This window comes from Dipteris shenzhenensis, chromosome 14 (assembly GCF_047967505.1).
Source record: "Dipteris shenzhenensis isolate YYH24624 ecotype China chromosome 14, Dip_SZ_1.0, whole genome shotgun sequence".
In the NCBI taxonomy this organism is placed as follows: Eukaryota; Viridiplantae; Streptophyta; class Polypodiopsida; order Gleicheniales; family Dipteridaceae; genus Dipteris; species Dipteris shenzhenensis.
In genome coordinates this window covers 384016-401670 of record NC_141609.1, presented here as the reverse complement: position 1 = coordinate 401670, position 17655 = coordinate 384016, and the positions used below count along the sequence as shown (strand labels likewise).

The following is a 17655-nucleotide window of genomic DNA, read 5'->3' as shown; positions in this document are numbered from 1 at the left end:
CAATAACATCTTCATCGTCATGTAGACCATCATGCTTCCATGTGGATGGTGAGCACATTGATGTTTGCACAACTAGGCTTTAGAGGCATGGGGGATTTAGATGGGAGAACAATGGATGGCTGCATGCATCTCCCTACATCCCATTACTGTTGTGGAGGTCTTTTGCGATTTGGAAGTAGATGGGACCCCCTTTGCGCATCTCTCCCTCATTTAAAGATTGGCCTTCTCTAATCACTGGACTTTGTGGGAAGCAAGAGCCACCCAAGAGCCAATCCTCAAATTTTTTATCAATTTTCGTCAACCCTTATTTATGGAAACAAGGGCTTGAGACTCCATCTTTGGCATGCAAAACTATCAACAAGATCAAATTTGTGAGATTACATGGTCATCAAGCATAAAGGGTACCAGCAATGGATTGGATGCATTTATCTCACTGTGTTTAATTATCATGCAATCCTCCTGCAATTTTGAGGCAAACTAGACTCATCTCTCACCAATGCATAAGCCTAAACCATACTTGGCTCCAGTAGATAGGCCATTTATGAGAGAGGGATCCATAAAAAGGATTGAAGAATTTTCAATGCATATGCCATAAAAAATGTACTAGGACATGCACAGTCATATAAAGTTGTGAGATGAAATGCACCCATAAATTGTGCTCCCATATTGGTTGTGCACACTCTTATGTTTTAATTATGTGCCCATTTGAAACACTTGAATAAAATTAAAACTTATTGGAAGCCTTCCATGGTGCAAACGGTATCTCCTACTCTTGGTTCCATAAAGAAAAGCTTGATGGAAATCTATTATAAACATGAATTGTATCTAGGAATAAGAAAAGGGGACCATAGCCATGCTCATGTAAATTTCATCTCACTTTAGAGGTGCATGAATAGCATAGACCTATGTGGCACTAATGCCCTATAAATTGCTGCAAGCCCCACATAGTAATGGATATAAAATGCAACTTGCCTCTTAGAATGACAAAATGTGAATGTAAATAAACTGAATCTCCCTTATGGTTCCCAAAGTGCATTCAGCCCTGGTTGGCACTCACACCAGCATGAAATTTTTGAGGTCCTTTTGATGGATCTCTTCCTCCAAAAGGGTTCATCTTCTAGAGCCAAGGATGGACTAAGCTAGTGCATGGGCCCAAATATTGGAAAAGAGGGCCCATATATAGGACATGTACACTAATGTGATGCAGTGAGATGAATGCATCCATCCAATATAAGCCCATATAGATATCCCTTACTCTTGAGTATAACTATGTGACCATGCATGCGCTCATAAAATTAAATCTCATTTGTAGTTTTCCATGGTGAAGCTGGAATCTCCTGTCCTGTTTACTTGAAGAAGGCTTGATGAAAATCCATCCGAAGGCTCTTGTTCCCCACAAAGTTCTACCTACTAGGAGGTAGTTGACAGGCCAAGCTTTAGAACAAAGGAGAGATGGGTAAAGGGGATCTTACTACAATTTGGAGACTTGCGCGATAACAGGATGTGATGGGAGCAAAATGGATGACTCAATGCATCTCATGGGTCATTTTGAATTCTTGCATTGAAGTAATAAGGTTGTTTTATGGATGATTCTCTCTGAAATGGTACATCCCCTTCCTCTTTCTTGAGCTTTGGTATCCATATCTAACAAATGGGTGTTGTAGCCTTCCTATCCAAGAGGAGACCTCCTCTTGCCATCTCTATTCTTTGTGGCCATGAGGTCACCACTACTATCAAGGTCTGGGGTCCATTATAGCCAAGGATAGGCTAGGCTTGTCCACAAGTGAAATATAAGCAAAGGGGGCCTATCTACCTCCAAATTGCATAAGATCGGCATCCTAATCAAACACAGTGAGATACATGCACCTATCCATCTTGATTCATTGTTCGTTCCCTCTATGCTTGATGATTATGTAACTGCCCAGAAAAATTAACCTTGTTGGCTTTACATGTCAAAGTTGGAATCTCATGTCCTTGTTTCTGTAAAAAGTCCTAATGAGAATTGATGTAAAATGGAAATTGGCTCTAAGGTGTCTCTCGATCCCCAAAAATCTATCCACCACAAGGGCCAATCTTGTAACCAAGGTCATAAAAAGACCTACACTTCAATGGGATGTAGTAAGATGCATGCAATCATCCATTATTTTCCCATCAAGATCCCCCATGCCCTTAGAGTTTACTTATGTGGACATCCACATGCTCACCAATATTGAATCCTCATGGAAGTCTGACGTGCTCTCTAGATCAAGATGGTGTCACTATGCTATGAGATATGAATGCATGACCAAGACATTTTAACTTGATCTTGATTTTGATGCCACCACACGACCTTGAATCAAACAAGATGATGCCGTTGATAGAGGATTGGGACCAAATATTTAAGGACCACACATGGTCTTAATCATCAAGGTAGATGCCTTCTAAGATTGTGTGGCAATACTAGATTGATCATATTACATTACTAGATATAACTTTGTGGGTACTCAAACCATGCACCAAGCTACACAATGCTTTGACATAGCATGAAGCAATATCCTATAACTTGATTGCATTTTGGTGAATCTTGCATCGCAAAATGGTCCATCTATTACAAGGAAGGACTAGAAGGCTTGTACACAGGAGAGATGGAAATAAGGAGACCCAATTGCATATTCCAATGTTTTAATTATGTAACAATTTAAATGCTCAAATAAAATATGATTGGAAGTCTTCCATGGTGCATATGGGATCTCCTGCCTTTAATTCCCTAAAAAAGGATTGATGGAAATCGACATAAAGCATGAATTTTATCTAGGAATGAGAAAAGGTGACCATAGCAGTGCTTATATAAATTTCATCTCATGTTATAGGTGCCCAAACAGCATGCACAACTACATGGCACTGACACACAACAAGCCCCTATAAATTACTGAAGGACCTGCATAGTAATGGGATGTAAAATGTGAATTGCCTCTTAGAATGACGAAATGTGAATGCAGAAAGGCTCAAATAAACCTAATATCCCCTTACAACTTCCCAAACTACATTCATCCCTGATTGGCACTCAAAGACAGTGTGTAGCTAGTGGCATGTGAAAATTATGGGGTCATTTTGATGCATTTATCTCTTTGAAAGGGTCCATCTACTAAAGCCAAGGACTAGACTAGGCTTGTGCATAGGTGAGAGTTGGGCCTAATCTACCTCCAAATTGCATCATGTGTATGCTAGTGTGACGTAGCGAGATAAATGCACCCATTCAATATGATCCCATATTGGTTCCCCTTTCTCTCAAGTATGAATACCATGTACATGCTCACAAAATTTCCTCTCATTAGAAGTTTTCATGGTGATGCTGACTTTGTTCCCATAAAGAAATCAAGCCAAAATGTGAATTTGCCCTTACATGGCTCCTGCTCCCCATAAGGTCTAGCTACTAGACCCAGTGATGGGCCATAATTTTAAAAGAGTGAGAAATGTTGTAAGACATGCATAGTAATGGAATGTAGTGAGATTCATGTAGTCATCATTTTGGTCCATGGGGTCCCCTCAATACTTCTAGGGTATAAATATGTGACTAGATCCCACTTGCCTCCAAATTGCAGCAAGAATTTCATTGAATGAGATGACATAACGCAAACCCTCCCATTTCAGAGATAACCAGGCTTGGTTGGTGGCACTACATAAGCGTGTGGTTCTTTGAGGCCACCCATGGGTCCATATGGATGAAGATGTCACTCTATTGCAGGTAGAGTAGAGACGGTTACGGAATTGTATTTCCTACATTACTTGAATAGATATCATTTTAATTTAGTCATGTTGACTATAACAAAGTATACCATAGAACCACACCAGACATTGCAAGGTCATTGATGTTGCTTGTGTTATCAGTGTTGTGTTTGATTGGTGTACTTTGAGCACAATTATATTGGGATTGATTGAATTAATAGGAAATGGCGGGGGTAAGCTCAGTAACTACATTTTTTATCGCATACACAAGCTAGCAATTAAAAAAACATGAACCAATATAAGCTAGATGTTTGTGCAAGACGAGTGTGCATGCAAGGTCACCAAGCAATTGTAGAAAGAATCCTCCATTCAATTATTGATAGACTGAGAGGGCAATCTATTAAAAAGGCAATTACTGGAGAGCATCAACCAACCAATGGTCAAGCAATTGCATTCTCGAAGGGCATGGAATAGATGATCCTTGAAGATATGACTCATACAGTGCAATGATGAATCATTGTCACCCATGTAGAATATCTACTCAAAGTCTTGTATTGCTTCTAAAGCCTTCACTATGCACCCACCATGATACTTGTGTTACATGTGTCACCATCATAGAGCAGAGCTTTATTGATGCAAGATCCTGCCATCATCTCTTGTCAATAACCACCCTTGTTGCCTTTTCATCTCGCACACTTGTAGGTTAGGTGTTTCAAAAATGTTTTCGTGTTTTGAAAACACCCTGATTTTGGAGACATTATTAAACAACATAAGCTCAATAGTAAGGGGGCAAATTGTCTTGGATATCATAGGCTTGCAAGTGCTTATGTAGTCCATCTACTATGTATGAGATTGTCATGTCGTCCTTTCCTTTATGAGGCCATGATAGGCATGATGGAACGAAATAAATCAAAGAAGGAAAAGGGATATGCTTCAGGTCCAAGAATGTCAAACTCTCAATAGAAGGTTGAGGTAAATTCTAAGCAAAAAGAAGACACCGTTTCTCTAAATTCTGAAAGGTGAAGCTAGCCAATTCACTCGAAAGCTAAGTCACACAAAAGGGCACAGCCAAAGAAAGAGAGCCAACTTGTTCCCTCTCAAAAGTTGGCTTTCGTTTCAACATACTAGCCCTCAGACTTCAATAACCAATAAAAAATATGCTAGCCCTTAGACTTCAATAACCAATAAAAAACATACTAGCCCTTAGACTTCAATAACCACAATAAAAGAACAGGTAGCATTGTTTTCAAGTGGATAGACATCTAAAATATTTAATGGAATCTCTGAATGCTAGAATGTGCAAAGTCAAACTAGCTAGAGAGCCAACTAGGCCCATTAAAGTAAGGAAATTGTAGTTGAATATGGATGCTATACTATTTGTGTTGTTTTGATTGGTTTGTACTATGCCACGTGCACGCTAGTTGTGGCCCACTTGAAGTTTTCTTAGAGGACATACCATGTGGAATCATTCCCATGAAGAGCTCCTTCCCCACCTACATTGGGATTTGGTTCATTTTTAGGTGCACTCATAGGGCATCCACCAAAGCTTCCACTCTGAGTCCATCAAAATAGAAGATTATGCCCTTGTTAGAAGAAGTTCATGTAGCCTCTTAAGAGTAAGTGGAGGTTTGCTTCTCTAAGAAGAAAAATTCAAAACTTTTGAAGTCGTGAATTTTATGATTGGTCCAACTCCCCACTTGCTATTTCTTTCCCTTAAAATCCTCCACCTCTCTCTCTCTCTCTCTCTGTCTCTCTCTCTCTCTCTCTCTCTCTCTCTCTCTCTCTCTCGGAGTCTTCCTACACACCCCTTTTTATCTCTCGAAGTCTTCCTACACACCATCTCCACTATATTCTTTTTTGCTTCTTTGATCTTGTGCAAGCTATATGAATGATTAAATATCTTTTACTTTGTTTTCATTATTATGCCCCCGCTATATTGCCCAGTCTAGCCATTTGGCACCATTCCCATTTGCCTACAATGCCTCATATTAGCTCGTCTGCTCCTCAGAATCCCCAACCTACACATGTTGGCCAACATCTTCAAAAGCCCCAACCTATAGTCCTAACTATGCACATGTTCGCTAACATCTTCAAAAAGCCCCTTCCCAAAGGTCACAATTGACTCCCCTAATGATCTATTAGATGGAGTATTATGCCACAATAGACGTAGTAATTTGTATCATTTGCAATACAAAATCACAAACATATTTTAGGCTTTATCTAAAACAACATTTTTGGTTTTTATTTATTACAGTAGAATAGACCATATGGGTTGCCTACTAGGTGGTAGTGTTGATGTTAGAAATTAGCTTGCCTATGATCCCTGTGACGATCATGCCCCCCTTTGGTCCCTATTGGAATTTGAATTTCCTAAGCCCCTTGGAATTACCACTTGTGTGCATACTACATTCAAGCCCATGTTGCACTGTGTGCATTTTTCCTTGCCTTGCAAGGTCATAGTCCTTCTACCCCTTGTTTGCATTTTGCAGCAAAGGCTTCTGGCCCTTCTTTCTCTGAATTATCCTTGCCTTCCTTGCTCAGCATTACTCTAGCATACAAATGTGCATTATTATTCCCCTTCCCTATAGAAGAGTCACAACATCATCCCTCCTATACCCTAAGTTATTTTGCATCATGCATAGTCTACCCAATGTAGATTTATTATTCCCCTTCCCTATAGAAGAGTCACAACATCGTAACTCTCTAGTACCCTAAATTATTATCTGCCATGGATAGTCTGCCAATTGCAAACTGTTCCATTAGCATCTCCATTTTCCTTGCACTCTCTAGTACCCTAAATTGTTATGTGCCATGAATAGTCTGCCTATTGGAAACTATTCCATTAGCATCTCCATTTTCCTTGCACTGTCTCTCATTATGCATGTATGATAGGGTAGGTGGTCGATGTATCATGATGACATGGTTGTAAAGGTGGATTGTTGCTCAACCACTCAAGACAACTATTGCATTAGACATGGCAATTTTTCTAAACCATAGTTGAATTCTGCCTCATGGATTGCTTAAGCAACTCCTATCGGATCAAGGAAGCAACTTTAAATTGGAAGTGATAGAAATGGTGACCGATAAGCTGATATCAGAAAACAATTCACTAGTGCTCATCATCTCGATTGCAATGGGTTAACAAAATGCTTTAACTGGAAAATCAAATAAATGCTCACCACGTACATTGACCCCAATCACATGAATTGGGATGTATCCTTGCTATATGTTGTGGCAGCATATGACACATCTTCATAGTAGTCTACATGGCTAAGTCCTTTCAGAGAACTTTATGCTGGGAGACCAAATTTCTGATCTAAAGTGGGTGTCATTCACCCTACAACAATCAAACACAAAGTAGGCCAATAATCTACAAGATGTGCTCTCTTTTCTAACATATAACTCAATTAAACATCTATGAAATGCATAGCAAAGGTAGCAGCATCTCAATAAGAAGAGGCACATACTAATAGCATTTAGCCTAGAGAACTAGTAATGGTACATTAGCCAACCAAGATGAAAGGCCTTATTGAGAAGTTCCTCGCAAAATGGGTAGTTCCACAGCGAGTTTTAAAGTAGAATGACCTATATTGTACACCAAATAGGATAAAAACACATACAAAGCATGCATATTTCAAAATTAAACCCTATCATGTAAGAGCAATTTAACTTTTAAAATGGGAAAGATTTGATTCTATAGTCATCACATTGGATCTACCAAGTGGTTGTGACATATTGTCTTAGTCTTCTTGACATATAGACGTTTGTAAACCATTCTAGATGAGTGATGGAAGCCTTAAGGCCAGACACTTACGTGTAGCCTTTTCTTCCTTTATTAACAACTAGTCTCAAGACTTCTCCTCTCTAAGCTCCTAGTCATTTATGGTATAATGATTCTACATTACAATGGAAATTATGGTATCATGGTTCTACTTTATGGTCCCTAGTCATTATTGTGATGGAATCCTAAGGTCAGTTCTTGACGTGTAGTCTTTTCTTCATTTCTCTTTAGTCTAAACACTTCTCCTCTCTGAGTTCCTAGTCATTAATGGCAATTATGCATCTACTTTACGATGGGAATTATGGTATTATGGTATTATGGTTCTGCTTTATGGTCCCTAGTTGTTATGGTATTATGATTCTACTTTACGATGGGATAATTATGATATTATATCAAATAGGTTGGCTAACCTAGCTAGCACTAAGATAGGGCCATAGATAAATATGAGTATTAACTTGCTAGTGGCACCATTGCAAGAGGTTGACATGATTTAGGTAAACCTTGGAGGTATGACTTTGAACCAATCAAGAATGTACTAAATCATTGATGCTTCTTGAAACACTAAGGGGAGACCATTACCTTAAATGAAGAAAAAGATATGCTACTTATTCAACCTGTATCCCTTGCCAGACCAAAATATGAGATGCATAAAGGAGCGAGTTTCGCTTTATGTAAGGGGCATGAAGCTTGAGCATAGCACAAAGGAGTGTCAACATCTCTAGTTTTTGAAGCAGTTTTATGATAGATTTACTACGGATGATGGACATGAGTTTCCTGTGTTTAGGCTAAAGGATTATACTATTGATCTCCTTCCGAGATCGTCATTACTTGTACACCACCCTATAGGATTAACAAGATGGAGTTAGAAGAATTGGAGAAGCAATTTTCTAAGTAGTTGGAGAAAGGTTTGATACAGCCACGAAGTTCACCCTTAGGATCCTTAATCCTTCTAGTGAAGAAGAAAGATTGGGCTTTTAGGATGTGTGTCAATTATAGGTCCCTCAATAAGTTGACAATGAAAACTAGGTATCCAACACCTTCTTGATTCATTGAAGGGAGCCAAGATTTTTAGTAAATTGGACTTGAGATTTAGGTATCATCATGTTTGAATGAATGAGAAAGACCTTTGTAGGAATACATGGCATATACTCTAGCCAACAAGTGGTGGACTTTGAGGATAAAACCATTGCAGTTGCTTCTTTATAGGGTTTCTCACTATTGAGTGTCTTCAAGGATAAATTTTGTGAGGAGTTAGCATTTCCCACGTTGTTCCATGGTTCTGCGCATTAATACAATATTCCTTCTCGCACTTTTTACCAAGATATAGCATGATGGGAACTACAAATCAAGATATGCAATTCACTCTTTCTATAGAGAATCTATTTTTGAAAACAATGAAAGTCATGGTTCTCCAACTACTCTCGTCCACTTGGATGATGCGCCTGTGAAAAGCTCAAACGAAAGGGAGATCATTGCATGCTAGAGAGCCATGATTGGCACAAAATATAGACGAGTTCTTATAGTCAAAATATGGTTATCACGCCTTCACTACCTTGAGGACATCATCGGACTACAAGGAGAAATTGAAAAGAACCACTTTGCAAGATTGTGACATTAGGCCCACCAACAGTTTTTCTCATATATTTTGTAGCTGAGCGGCTATGATAATCTTTGATGGCTTGAGTTGCAAGGGAACTCTCTAGCATAATGATCACCCACTCCATCAACACAGAACTGAAATTTGATTTGATCTGATCCTGTTACTATAGTGCAATACTACGTCCATAAATTCTAATCAATGAAACAACTACTCAATCATAGGGAAAGTTCTAGACTACTTTTTTGTGACTGAATTTAGAACCCATTTAGAACAAAAGATGCCAACATGACCATCGACTAATTTGGATAAACGTTGCTCCCATTTATAGCATTTAGTCCAACCAAGAGATAGTGGAATTTGTGGATAGTTACATTACCTCATACATATTCGGCATTGACTAGGTTCAAAGGAAACTGGAAATCCATCAACATCGCAAAACTTGCAGAAGAAAGAGTAAAGAATGTAGGTTTGGATTCCCTCGACCACCTATGAGAAAAACACAAATCCTACTACTCCCATGGCCAGTCACAGAATATAAAGGAAGGAAATGCAAAGCAGATTGCCGATTTCCTTGCCTTGCCTTCTGCAAGCCAACTTGCTCTTGACCACTTCTTCTCTGAATGTGGGACGTCTGAGGAGGAGTATGTGTCAACATTGCATGTGAATATCTCATAGCCAATAATGTTATTGCAAAGGCAACCCAAAGGCACATTCACTAACAACTTTAACCCGACATGATAAAAATTATGGGGAGTCAACATAAACATCCAATTCATCTTGAACCCTCATGGAGTAGCCTTGTATTGACTAGGTTCAAAGGAAACTAGAAATCCATCAACATCACAAAACTTGTAGAAGAAAGAGTAAAGAATGTAGGTTTGGATTCCCTCGACCACCTATGAGAAAAACACAAATCCTACTACTCCCATGGCCAGTCACAGAATATAAAGGAAGAAAATGCAAAGCAGATTGCCGATTTCCTTGCCTTGCCTTCTGCAAGCCAACTTGCTCTTGACCACTTCTTCTCCGAATGTGGGACGTCTGAGGAGGAGTATGTGTCAACATTGCATGTGAATATCTCATAGCCAATAATGTTATTGCAAAGGCAACCCAAAGGCACATTTACTAACAACTTTAACCTGACATGATCAAAATTATGGTGAGTCAACATAAACATCCAATTCATCTTGAACCCTCATGGAGTAGCCTTGTATTGCACTTCGTACTTCATTAAAGTTCACAAGGAGACCTTAAAGGCTATGAAACCTGGAATGCAGCATTGCTTACAAACAAATGCAATGACCACTACACAGTTGCAAAGAATGGGAATTGTGATTCTTAACACAGAATATATAAGCACATAACAAGCTGTTTACTTGCACCTCTCATTGTTGCTGCTTACTAGCAGTATGAGGGAGACTTCTCCTACATCATTACCAACCTGCCTAAAGAACAAACTCTTCTCTTAAAGTGACAGATTGGTTTGGAGAGAATGGATCCAAAAAGCATAGGCATTCTCTTTCCTGTCATTATCTCAAAATACATGGTCACATCATCCTTAGCAAACAGTTATCTTGCAAGCTTTGTTAGTGAGTACACAAGCACAAAGACGCAATGCAAGAAGAGAAACTGCACAAGAATCATCTGCTACATTAATTATAGTAAAGTGAGAGATCCATAGAACCACGATAGAGAGCTTTGTTTGCTTTTTTCACCATTAGTAATAAGGAACACTCGCTTAACAATGAACTAAAGACATGGCACGACTACTACAACCACAATCAAGTGGAATAGGAAAAAGTTCAATAAAGCATTTCATTTGATGTTTCCATGGCCAACACTAGCAATGCCAACATAATACCTTCCACGAAAACAATAGGCAAAATTGTGACAATTCATATGACTTGGGTAAAGAATGCATAGAGCACCCAAACACTTCCATGGAGTCCATCATTTCACATACACACTCATGCTAAATGAGCAATACTACTACTCTTTACACAAATTAAATCAAGAACGATTTCTAATACTTGAGGTCATATTGCTCAAGAAAAAGATTTCACCAAGTTTCAAAGTGCATTGATTCTTAAGTGGAAATGTAGGCACATGTAGAACTTACACATCACTTCTAATAGTTCAAGCTCTCCTAAGACATTACTCATACAAGCAAGTTACAGACACTCACGTACCTAGTGCACTCTTGCTTGCTTATATAGGCAAGGCAACGTACAAAATTGGTGGTGCTACCATACATTTAGCTCTCCACTTAAGCCTCCTCATAACAAATTACATGAGCTTGTCTTAAAAAAAGTTAGATTTTCTATCTAGAATGTACAAAAACTTGGAGCTAGTTGTCTAAGGTCTTCGATGAGGTTTCATTAATAGGACAAAATACTTTCATTGTAGGAAACATGCACCTTCATGAAATCAATCACAACCATGATGAGCCATTTAGAGTCCTTGATATACTTCTATGTGGGGACTTGTGCCAATCAAAGACTCTTGGATTTCCTCTGAGCAATCCATTTCAATCTCAATGTCGCCATCTTTTTGGACAAACCATGTTCTTTGCTACTACGAGTTGAAGAAACCAATGCATCAAAATAATCTTCCATTCATTGAGACTTTAAATAGAACACTTGTAAGAGAAGCATAACTTACTTAAACGAGCTTTATCTTAGACAACCACCTAAAAACATACGGTTGCACAAATGCCTAAAAAAAAAGCACAATCAAGAAGTTATCTTATGCCCCACATATCTTAAGGGCTATAGACAAGAGATACAAAACTTAAGTTTTCACTTTATTATCTTCTACCCCACATATCTTAAGGGCTACAGACAAGAGACACAAAACTTGCAGTAAGACAGTTCACATCCAATATGACCCAAATTTGATGGCAGGCTTGCATGTGTACTCACACTCAAGTCAGGAATGATCGTCGAAATATGCTTAAGGAACCTTGACATTGTAGATGGCCTAGTTGACAGAACATATGACATTTTCAAGGCCTCAAATACAAATTTTAGCCAACCGGTGGCTTCGGTGGAATTCATTGATAAGAATATTGGCACACAAACATGTTATAACAACAACGTGCTCTTCATTAACAACATATCTCACACTTGGACACATTCCTACAAATTTCTCGTGAATTTGAAATATGAAAAAGCCATCTAAACATTGAGTGTCGCACTCCATTCCCCATACAACTGGTAGCAAACAAGAACCATTCACCAAGCACATGGCCTTTCCATGGATTCAATTGCCTTTGACCCTTCCAACATTAAAGCACATGGACTTGTTTACACGGCCCTCTCCCGTGTCCACGATCCTTCAAACCTATACCTGTTGGAAAGAGCTCGAAAGCAATTACATAAAGGTTGACTCCTTCATTTTACAAGAAATCAATCGCCTTAGGACACAAATCACCATGGCACCTATTGCAGCTCCATGCTTAATGTATCAAACAACCACTTCACATTGCAATGTTTTTTTTCATTACGGTGCCGCCAGGGCCTTCACGTTGCAATGTTTAACGCAGTATCATTTTGTAACCATATAGAAGATATACCTTAATGTGAAAGCATACTAGTAGCAATAATTCTATGTCTCCAAGAGTTGCATATTTCAAATTCTCATAACATCAACCTTTCGGGCTTCCAAAGTGTGTCAAAATAAAAAGGCCTCAGCATTGATACATCTTTAAAACCCAACTTGCTTTAAAATCACATGCCTATTATTTCGAACAAGGAGTAGAGTGCTTGCTATCAATGTTTCAAACACATAGCCAACAATCTCTAGTTGTGATTAATGTCTACAAATCACCCAAGACCGCAACACCAACTCTCCTAGCTATTTTGGACAAAATGCGCTGAAGAGTAAAGAAGAATACATTGACATACATCTTGGGAGATTTTAATATAAACTAAAGTAACTCAAACCCCAAAAATGCACAACTTTCTCAGTCCATGGCAAAAAAAAACATGGTGCAACTCATTAACTACCATCCATGGTTTGACAAGCAACCTAGACAATCGAGGCCGGAGCTGCACCTACTGGGCCGATCATTGCCTGGTATATTCTATGCTAGAAATTCGACTTGTCGATGTTCTACCTAATGGCGACTCATGCTATCATTCAACTCACTACACTCCACAAGTCTTGAAATATTGTTCTTCATTTTGTGAAGTCCTACAACATTCAAAGACTCTACCACTACCCAGATTCCCTTGGCCATGTGATTCACCTTGTTTCCTCTCAAGATTGACTTTTGATGGCTGTGGTGAAGGAAAGTCTATCAGCAGCGAGCTTGGATAGGGTAAGGCGTGGAGCATATGCTTCTTATGATGCTAAAAGTGAGAGCATGAAAAAAAAAAAAACCAAAAAGGTGGGTGGCCAAGATTGTGTGCATGTGTCACTCGCCCTGTCTATTTGAGGATCACAAGACAAGATAAATATAACAAGGGGAAAGCCGAGTGAGTCGATCCCCTCTATTGAGATTGCTTCCTTCGAAATTTTGAGCAGGAACATGGCTACAAGTGCTTCTGCACCGCGCCTCATGCTCGTTTCCGATCTCGATCACACTATGGTGAGTGATCGCTTTGCATAATGCTACCAACAAGAAACGAGACCAACCCTCCCTTCTCTCTCCTCGAGCAAGAAATGAGACAAAGAATCTTGCTCCGATTCGCAGGTTAGATGAGCGGGTTCGAAGACGATGTTTTCCTTGTGTAGCCCAATTCATGGAAATCGCAGAATTCAGTAACGTGTTCTTATGTTGGTCTTACGGCAGGTCGACCACCATGACCCAGAAAATATCTCCCTCCTTCGATTCAATGCGCTGTGGGCTGCAAACTACTATCATGATTCCGTGCTTGTTTTCTCCACCGGCAGATCTCCGACCCTTTATAAGGAACTCAGGAGTCAGAAACCCATGCTCACGCCTAACATTGCAATTATGTCGGTCGGAACGGAGATAATGTATGGAGATAGCATGAGTCCTGACGAAGGTTGGGAACTAGAGCTTAACAAAGGCTGGAATAGAGCAGTAGTCGTCGAGGAAGCGTCGAAGATTCCACAACTTCGTTGCCAGGTGAAGCATTCTAGTTTCTGACATCTTAAGCACTGTCAATGCGTTTGTGGACGTTCGAGTGAGGGCGTAATGAGATTCGGTTATGATTTCTAGGACCTGACATTCTATGATCGACTACTATCACCAACTGCTTCCATAATTTAGAAGTGTTGAATAGGGCTGTATCGCTGTCCGGTTGTGAAGCTTGAATTACACATGTTTTCGGGCTCTGAAATGAAAAATGTTTTCAGAGTGTAGATGACAATGAGTATGTCCTGCACTGTTTTGAGGAGACGTATATGACACGATTCTTTTCAGCACGATAGCCGCCACATGTTTGACACGTTGACAATGGGTCCTCTAAAAGAACGAGTGTGTAGGATTACCTACATAGACGCACATGCCTGTGGACAAGTGCGTGCCCTGTCTATAAAAGAATTTCAAGGAATGTGTATCACCAAGCGAAGGTCGTATTCGTTCTTAAGAACCCAAGTAGGAAACGATTGTTCTGGCGACTCAGAAATGGGAAGCCGCCAACGGGAAGGAGTTACATTTTCTCCCTCATCCTCTTCAGTGCTTTGTGTGAGAAGACATATATTCCTTTTGTTCTTGTGCTAGCCTCCCTCAATTCCTCTCTCTCACTCGATCCTTACTGGCTTGACTTTGGTATGTATTAAGTTTGACGGGGTAGAATTCGCTGGTGTAATGGAGTTTCAGTGTAGACTCTATCGTGAACGGGATTAAGCATATTAAAGGGATTTTAATACCTGGGCTATTTCGTGTCTTTGTAGCCACAATATTTGAGATGACTAGAGCGAATTTCTGCCCCCCCTCTCCGTACTTACCTCATCACCTGCACTTGCTCTGTGCTCTTGTACCAGTCCAGCCTTTACTGGTGTTGCCACCAGCCAAATCTTCCCTACACTTAGTGTTTATTGTGAACGGAATTATGGATAGTATATGGAATTAATTTTTAAATCGGTTATGGGTTAGTTTTTCATTTTATTGTAACCACAATAGGTAAGAGGCCTAGTGGATTGCATCTGATCAGTCTCAAGCGATCCCACGTCATTTTGCCCAGCTGCGGATTTTCTGCTTTAACTTGTGCCATGGAGTTTGGCTATCAGGCTGCCCACCATGATTGTTCTGTAGTTTGGTCTTTTAAGTATGGGCACTACTTGGCTAGTTTGCTAGTCCTCGTGGAATCCTCCTCTATTGCCTTGCGCATTATTTCCTTTGTTTTTGGTCTTCCCCGTTTCAGCATTTCTAGGAGACATTGTGGATGCTTCCCATCGTAGCCCATTCTAAATATCATCCATTGTTATGATATGAGGTGCTTGTTTCCCTTTTCTGATGCATCATCTCTCCCATGGACAACTTGACAATGCTACGATGTCTTTCCAAGTTGTTTCCCCTTGCTGAAATTTCTTTGCATGTAGAGCTAAAAAGAATTTTCTTGTGTCTTTATTGAGCTTCCATCACGCAACTCCCTCATCAGTGGCATCCTCTATAGTACCCATGAGATTTGGAATGGAAGAATGATGAGAATTGCTTGATGTTGAGCAACCAACGGTAGCTGCATCTATCACAGCAGTCTGGTCTCTGTGATTTTGATATGTTAAGAATCTGCATTGTCCTTGCATGCACTTGTTGGAATTATTCGTGAAAAGTTTCAACAACTTGAATAGATTTGTATTATGAAAGATGTATACAATCAACACGAATGTAAACATCAAGTATAGCCTGCTCTTAGTGATCTCGATATGTTCAGAGTCCTGCACGTTTGTTTTCACAATAGGGGACGTTATCAAAAGTTTGATTGCTTGAAGGTTCGATGCACATCTGATGGATTTGTTTCGTTCCTTTGGAGTTCTGACATATTGACTTGCCTCCTTTTTAATGAGATGGAAAAACGTTGTCTTTTCTTTATCTTTCTTCCTTGAAATCAGCTGCCTTCCTTCTCATCTCATATGTCAATGTTCTGAGCATAGCCCTTTTTGTTTAGGGAAGCTGGAACAAAGACCCTGTTAGCTCAATGATTACAATATATCACCTGTTGTTGATGCGATTTGTGGGTTTTAAGCAGTGCTTTCTACCATGTGCAGGCTAGTACTGAGCAAAGACCACACAAAGTAAGCTTTTACGTAGACAAGCCGCATGCACAGGAAGCAATCAGTGTACTTACTGAAAAGTTCCAAAATCATGGGGTAAGCTTCAGGTCTCATTCATCTTGGCAGAGTCTATACCTCTAACAATCAATTATGGTGTAGTCTTTATGGTACTTTTTCAAATGTGCCTCATTGGACTTCCAATCTCGTATAATACATCTCATGGTGGTTCTGATGACAGTAAATTAGTCTTCAATGAAGCCTAATGGCTTTTTTTTGTTAACAATGGCAAGGCAAGGAGTACGTTATATATAGAAATTACAAACTACCTCTGTTAGGAATCTTATTTGAAAAAAGGGGGCTTGCAAGTTGCACCTAGCTTCAAGTAAATTTGAGAACTGCACTCCATTTGCGAGGTACTAAGCATAGAATAAAAGCAAAACAGCACACATGATGAGAGAGCTGATCTGAGCCAAAAGCTATATGTAAAGGACCTGTAACGGTATCATAGCAAGAAAAAAAACTGGAACACAAGGGGAAGCTCAATGTTGTTGATGTTTAAGTAACTTGCAGCACCGTTGAACACAGGTTATTCTTATAAAGTGGAGCATCCCTAAGAAGATTGAAACATGTGTGCTTGCTCGAACATAACCGCTTAAAGAAAGTGAGATCTGTATCACTGGGGTTGTCCTTTGCATTTTGAAGTCCCAGGGTATCCAGTGCTAGTCATGATGTGTCTAGTCTGCTTGCAGCTTGTACATCTTGAAAGTATTGGTTGTGTAACATGAAAAAATAAAAGCTAAAATCCTCTTTTAAATGGTGAAACTGAAGTAATCAAAGAGGATCTGGACCAGTTATGAGGAATTGACTTTGTATGTGAAAGATTTTCGGGGGGAAGTTGAATGCCACAGTTGGTGGATTTGCACTATGCCCTGGGGAGCCAAATCTCTGGTGAGATGTAACAGAAATTTGAGGGTGTGGACTTGGCCAATTGAAGTGATTCTTGAACTGTTATGAAGGGCACGATTGTTAAAAAGTATCGCAGATTACTGCAGCAAGCCTTGCAGTGGAATAACTACGAAAGGAACTCTTGAAATCTCTCAATCATTCTCTCAGAAATGCTTAAAGAGGTAACCTCAAACTGGAAACAGAAGAGCAAAGAGGGTAGCCAAGGTTCTCATATTTGATATACTAGCTCCACAATGTGTGGGCAATGAGGAACTATGGATTTAGCTTAGTACATTTACCCTTGGGGTGTTGTTAAAAAGGTCAAAAGTTAGACCTCAGGGCCTAGGTGAGACATCCCATGACATGATGCCATCCAACATTAGGTTGCACCCACACACGCATCCATCATGTATGTATAAGATGGGTGCAACATGGCACC

The 17655-nt window shown here is 39.7% G+C and overlaps 1 protein-coding gene across 3 annotated transcripts in view; it reads left to right on the top strand.

The window, feature by feature from the left end:
- The window catches only part of LOC147894038 (Sucrose-6F-phosphate phosphohydrolase family protein), a 186763-nt gene that overhangs the window by 130438 nt on the left and 38670 nt on the right, over positions 1 to 17655 (top strand). The window contains exons 2-4 of one of the 3 annotated variants that reach the window (XM_087384819.1): positions 13599 to 13677; positions 13882 to 14181; positions 16266 to 16367. In XM_087384819.1, the coding sequence (XP_087240945.1) occupies positions 13618 to 13677; positions 13882 to 14181; positions 16266 to 16367 (462 nt within the window). In that variant the 5' untranslated portion in view covers positions 13599 to 13617. Of the gene's footprint in view, positions 1 to 13430; positions 13678 to 13881; positions 14182 to 16265; positions 16368 to 17655 lie in introns of those variants that run through there. The other 2 variants (XR_015542110.1, XM_087384818.1) reach the window with 2 other exon arrangements.